The sequence below is a fragment of the Podarcis tiliguerta genome (genome assembly GCF_965153285.1).
Source record: "Podarcis tiliguerta genome assembly, chromosome: 6".
NCBI lineage: Eukaryota > Metazoa > Chordata > Lepidosauria > Squamata > Lacertidae > Podarcis > Podarcis tiliguerta.
Genome location: NC_139539.1, coordinates 79,028,199 through 79,034,198, shown reverse-complemented (window position 1 = coordinate 79,034,198; position 6,000 = coordinate 79,028,199). Strand labels below are relative to the sequence as shown.

Sequence of the window (6,000 nt, the reverse complement as noted above, 5' to 3'; positions counted from 1 at the left end):
CGATCTGGATTTGGGTTGTTGTACAAGGGCACAGAATTAGGCACCCCCCTCTTGCAAAGCATGGCTGTTCCAGTTATGGCGCTTCCAACACCATAGCCTAATCCGTATTGGTAAGGATGGAATGGCAGACCCCTGGAAGCAGTGGCGTAGCGTGGGTTGTCAGCACCCGGGGCAAGGCAAGTAATTTGCGCCCCCTAACCCGTGGTAGGGGCAGAGAGCTGCGAGTGCAAATGCGCCTCTCCAGATGTTGCGCCCGGTGCTGCCGGCCCCCCCTGCACCCCCCACGCTACGCCACTGCCTGGAAGCATAACACTCCTTGTAATTCATCCTGGTTGAACAGACTGCTGGTGTCTTGCCATGCTGCAATGCCACTCTGTTTAAGACTCTGCTGTGTAACATGGCTGATTTGTTTATTGCCCTCCCCCCCTCACGCGCTCACCTTAGGAACTCTTCTGGGCTCTTCTCCCATACTTCCACGCACCACTCCACCCTCACCTGCAAGCACCTCTGAAGCAAAGCCTGGCTCTGTGATCAAGGAGGCAGTGACCCCCACTTACCAGGCCTCCAATGCTTCCGGAATACCTGTTAGCAAAGCAACCGCCACCCCTGCGACTGCTGTCTCTGCCAACGTCACAGGTTTGCTTTGGAGTTTTCTGATAAGAGATTGTACTGCCCCAGGAATACTGTCCTCGCTCGGGAGAGTGGTGGTGGTGGTGGTGGTGGTGGTGGGGAGCCTCATCACATAACTGCTACGTGGCTGGAAAGTATGTTGAGTTGCAATGCAATGGATGGTGAATGGCCGACTCTACAACCATAAAATTAGAGCAGAAATTAGGAGAACAGCCATTGGGGCAGGGGGCTGAGAGGTACGCATGGACAGCTGCTGAGGACAGGAAGCATCTCTGTGTTAGCAAGACTGAAGCTGGCTTTGTGGCCCCCTTCACTCATCTTTGCAGAGTTGCTCACACTGGGGAGCTGATCCCATTATGACCTTTTTCTGCTTGGCTAGCTACATGAATGAAGGGGCATGCATGTGAACTGGGCGTATTGTACTAATGATAGGCTGTCCCCCTCCCCTCCAAAGCGTGGTTAGAATCAGGCTTAAAGTTAAAGGACCCCTGGACGGTTAAGTCCAGTCAAAGGCGACTATGAGGTTGCTGCGCTCATCTTGCTTTCAGGCCAAGGGAGCCAGTGTTTGTCCACAGACAGCTTTCTGGGCCATGTGGCCAGTATGACTAAACCACTTCTGGTGCAATGGGACACTGTGACGGAAGCCAGAGCGCATGGAAACACCGTTTACCTTCCTGCCACCACAGTACCTATTTATCTACTTGCACTGGTATGCTTTCGAACTGCTAGGTTGGCAGCAGCTGGGACAGTGCAATGGGAGCTCACCCCATCATGTGGATTCGAACTGCTGACCTTCTGATCAGCAAGCCCAAGAGGCTCAGTGGTTTAGACCCATAGAACCACCTGGTGAGCCCACACAGTTGATGCTCCAGGTAGCAACCGCAGCATGTTTCACAGTACTGCTGCTGAATTAGCTTTGCAAGAGATCAAGAATACTGCTTCCTTCTCTGAAGGGTTAACCAGTTAATGTTTTGCTGTTGTATTGTAACAATGGTAATAAAAATTATTGCACTTTTGTTACTACAGAGATTGTTCCAACAAGCAGCTCATCCTTCCTCCCTCGCACGGACGCAAACTCTTCCAGCACTCAGGCACTCAGCAGCACTGCTGCCCCTCCTTCACTCTCTCCCTCCACCGTCACGCACGCACCACCAGGTTTGCCATGTTGTTCTTTGCAGTGCTCCTGAGCAATGTCTTAAGTACTGGGCACGAATATTCAGTTTGTGGGATAGTTAAGCATTATCAGAATGCATATATGTTTTGCTTGAGGTTGCTAAGCTGAGGCTTGACAACCACCTCTGAGGGATGCTTTAACATTGAATTCCCTGTATTGGCAGGGATGTCAACCAGGTGATTGTTGAGGTTCTTTTGAAATCTGGATATCTTTAAGCTTTTAATTGCATTATAAAGCTGGGTAGTCATTGGAGGATGCATTCCTGTGTGTCTAGTTTAAAAATATCAAGTCAATGGCCAACTTAGTGCATTTTGGACATGAACATTGACTTCACATGATCTCCTAAACAATGTCATGATTTGCTTGGAAACACGCTATGAGTGCTGGTGCACACATCATGCTAAGTCAACGCTTAGCTCAGTTGGTTAGAGTGATCCGAAGAAAGGAGGAGTGAAATGACAGCTGTGTTTGTTCACATGGGTTATGTCTTATAGAAGAATTCTCACCAGTTATTCCTGCCCCTTGATACATTAAACCAGGCATGTACTTACCAAACAAATCAATGTACTAAAAGCTAGGATCCCGTGAAAAGGATCATTGGGGGACAAGATACTTGTATGTATCTTTTTCTGGCGGTGGCGGAGGGTTTCCACATCACTTTATCTACACACTAAGAAAAGCCCCACCTATTTTACCATATTACAGTGGTTTCAAAGGCTCAGAAGAGGGATGAGAAAGAACATTGGGAACCCTACATGAATAGCAAATTCAGGAATTGCTTTTGCCAGTGTAAATTTTTTCCTGGAAGTGATTCCATGTGCAGATAGTTTATTTTAAATATTACACTTTTGAAAGGTTAACCTTCATTCCAGTTTTTAGTAAGCAAGGACATAACAAACAGGGAGCATCTCCATTGCAAACCTCCTGTTTTACACATCCTGTTTTATATGTCTATAATGGTAGGAACTCCTTTAAATGAAACAGTTAACTAAATAAATGCCAGTGGTTCTTATGTAGAATTTCCCTGGAGCTTTATGACTCGAGAGTCTAGGCTGCTTTGAACCAAAGAAAGGTTTCACAGCTATCAACAAATATATTATGAAGTTGCTGTTGTTTTTAAGGCCCAGTGTTGTTGAAGTCAGCATTTAATACTGTGTAGTTGGGTAATAAATATTTGCTGTACTGAGGCCAAAAGGTAAGAGTCACATTGTGTGTGTGTGCGCGCGCGCACACACACACACACACACACACGTTAACCCAAGAGATGCTGGCCATTTGAGCCATTTCTAATTAATACCACATTTGCACTGATGTTACAAATTTGTATAAAACCGGGACAGAGTTAATTTGTCTTCCAGTATCTTAAAATCATTTAGAATAGAAAACATTTTTCATTCTCGATTTTAATTGAGTTGATAAGAACACATATAGTTTTATTTTTACATGTATAGTGAGGGAATAATGTGAAAGAAAATAAAGAAGAAGAAAGCAAACAAAAGAAAAATTGAAATCGTGATACAATTGAGTTTGCGCGTGTAGGTCCCCAGGCCACCCCTCAAATAACTTCACACATAACACGTAATTTAGTTTTGGTTTTTGGGCACTATTTTGGCCACAACTTTATTAAAATACAAAATCAGTGAGTGGTTGTTTAGACATTGGTTATGACTATCTGTCCCCCCGCCTGGGACAGAACTGGCATCCCGAGGTCCGATCGGTAGCCAGTAGAAGAGAAAGTCAAACTGGGGGGTCACCTGAGCTAAGCGTCGGACCCACGCCGCTCTCCCCAGCAGCTCCCCGAAAGCTTGCCATAATCCTATGACAAGGATTGCCCGGTCCTATGACAAGGATTCCCATGACAGGGATTGGGCGGCCCTGGTCCCATGACAGGGATTGGACGAAAACATGGCAAGCCCCAGGATTCCTTTAACAGAATTCCCTTCAGTGCAGTAGGAGGGGCAGGCACCGCCTGTTCTGACCCCTCCACCACCAGCATATTATAACCAATGCCTAACCGCAACCTTACAAGTTGTGACAAATTGCAGAGTAGTAGGCAAAAACCAAATGGCACAGCCAATCACCAAATGGCAAAATTCCTACTAGGCCCCTGCGCCAAGGCAGACGACCCCCATGACAGGCAAAGCAAGGTCAACCGGAAAAGAGGGCGGGTGGGCGGGTGATCCGATGCACTCTGCAAAGAGAAAGAGAAACCAGAGTGCACCAATATTTAAAGACTATGGTCCCACCCACCCAATTTGCAACATACAATTTGCCCCAGCAACCCGGGTTTCCAATCACAAATGCCAGGCAATAACTATTAACCAGCCTGGCAACAAGAGGCCTGGCCCGGTGGCCCACACCGCAACACGTGCTCTCATTTATTGGAGAACACGCTATATCAGTAATACAATTCTTCCAATAAATGTAGAATTACTCTTGATAAATGGATTCCATATTGTTATATTTATCCAGACACAATCTACACCCAAAAGAATACCTATAGTTTTTAAACTAACCAATGATCTCTCCAAAAAAAGGAGCCATGATCCAATGCATGCCCACCCACCGTGGTAGACTTGTAAAAATGAGGAAGGAAGGAAGGAAGGAAGGAAGGAGGGAACCTTTATTCATATATCAAAGTGAAATGTTTTGTAGACATCTGAATTATCACTTCTGTTCTTCATTTCGAGTAAGAAATTAAGACTGCAATATTGTACATACTTATCTGGGATTAAGTCCTACTGAACTAAATGGATCTTACTTCTGAGTTGGTATGAATAGGGAAGAACTTTTGCAGCAGCATCTTATGCAAACACCCTCAGGAATAAGACCCACTCTCTTCAATGGTGCTTATCTGCAGGTCTCTGTGTGTAGGACTGCACTTTATATTCCCATTAAGAAGACTAGTTTTCCTTTTTACAGGAGAAGGAACACATTTTCTCAGCTTGCAGTTCTTCTTCAAGGTTGTTTCCATTCCTGGGGATATGGCATCAATAATTGCTGAATGTAACACTAATGTTCTGTTTATTTCCTGGCAGATGATGGGGATAATTCCACCACGCATACCAACATTTCAGCGTCCTCTGGCACTCCAGCAAACATCCCTTCTACTCTCTCAGAGACCACCACTGGTCCAATAGGTGACAAACCTGCACACATTTAAGAGCATTGCTAGCACCACATGCATGCATGGCTTTGAATGGCATCCAAATTCCTTTGAGAATGAAATTTTTCCTGTGCAAACACAATTGAAATGAATTGGATTCGTGCAGAAATTATTTATGAATTCCAATCCAAGAATCTGGTTTAAGAGCCAAGACTGACATCTGGCATTTGAGAAGTGGGATACTGCTTTATCTAAATTGGCATATCCTACCCCAATTCTAGAATGCACTGCAACAAACATAAGACTTGCTACTTTAGGCAAATTATCCATTTAATTTAGGTGGCTTTCTCAATAGACAGCACTTTTCAATCTCTGTTACTGTGTATTTGTCATAAAAATTCATTAACAGCAGAAGACCATAGCACTTGGTCACCAGTCATACTGAAATGTATTGTAACAGTGATTGGAATTGAGGATAATATGAATATTCAAGATTTCACAATAACTTCAAAATTATAATAAATTTTAATTTAAAAAGGAATTGATCTAAAAGGTTCCTGCTACTTATTAAGGAAAGTTTTGGTGATCATAAAAAGCATAGAGCTGACTGAACAGAAAATAAATGAAAGCAAAGCAGGAGCAAAGAATAAATAAAAATAAAAGCAGAAAATAGATGGCAAAAATTATAAATGGTAAACCAACTTGGAAGCGCTGCTAAAATATAGCTAAATTGTACCCCTGGGGTTACAATTCAGCAGCTCCACTCACAGAAGAAGAAGAAGAGTTTGGATTTGATATCCCGCTTTATCACTACCCGAAGGAGTCTCAAAGCGGCTAACATTCTCCTTTCCCTTCCTCCCCCACAACATACACTCCGTGAGGAGAGTGGGGCTGAGAGACCTCAGAGAAGTGTGACTAGCCCAAGGTCACCCAGCAGCTGCATGTGGAGGAGCGGAGACGTGAACCCAGTTCACCAGATTACGAGTCTACTGCTCGTAACCACTACACCACACAGACTTTTCTGTGAACAATGGAACGTCCTCTTCCTTTCCTCTTCCCTGCAGTTCCCCACACACCCTCAAAGGACTTT

The 6,000-nt window shown here is 44.5% G+C and overlaps 1 protein-coding gene and 1 long non-coding RNA gene across 2 annotated transcripts in view; one reads left to right on the top strand and one right to left on the bottom strand.

Annotated features, from left to right (window-relative positions):
- LOC310679782 overlaps positions 1–6,000 on the bottom strand; it is a 44,617-nt gene that overhangs the window by 2,720 nt on the left and 35,897 nt on the right. Inside the window, exons 2-3 of the long non-coding RNA XR_014512531.1 lie at positions 296–1,327; positions 1–132 (exon numbers count right to left, since the gene is read on the bottom strand). The exon at positions 1–132 is cut by the window's left edge and continues 2,720 nt beyond it. This is a non-coding gene — a long non-coding RNA (uncharacterized lncRNA). The remainder of the gene's footprint in view (positions 133–295; positions 1,328–6,000) is intronic.
- The window catches only part of PTPRC (protein tyrosine phosphatase receptor type C), an 84,307-nt gene that overhangs the window by 44,284 nt on the left and 34,023 nt on the right, over positions 1–6,000 (top strand). Inside the window, 2 exon segments of the mRNA XM_083445433.1 lie at positions 1,657–1,785; positions 4,843–4,944. Coding sequence (XP_083301559.1) covers positions 1,657–1,785; positions 4,843–4,944 — 231 coding nt within the window.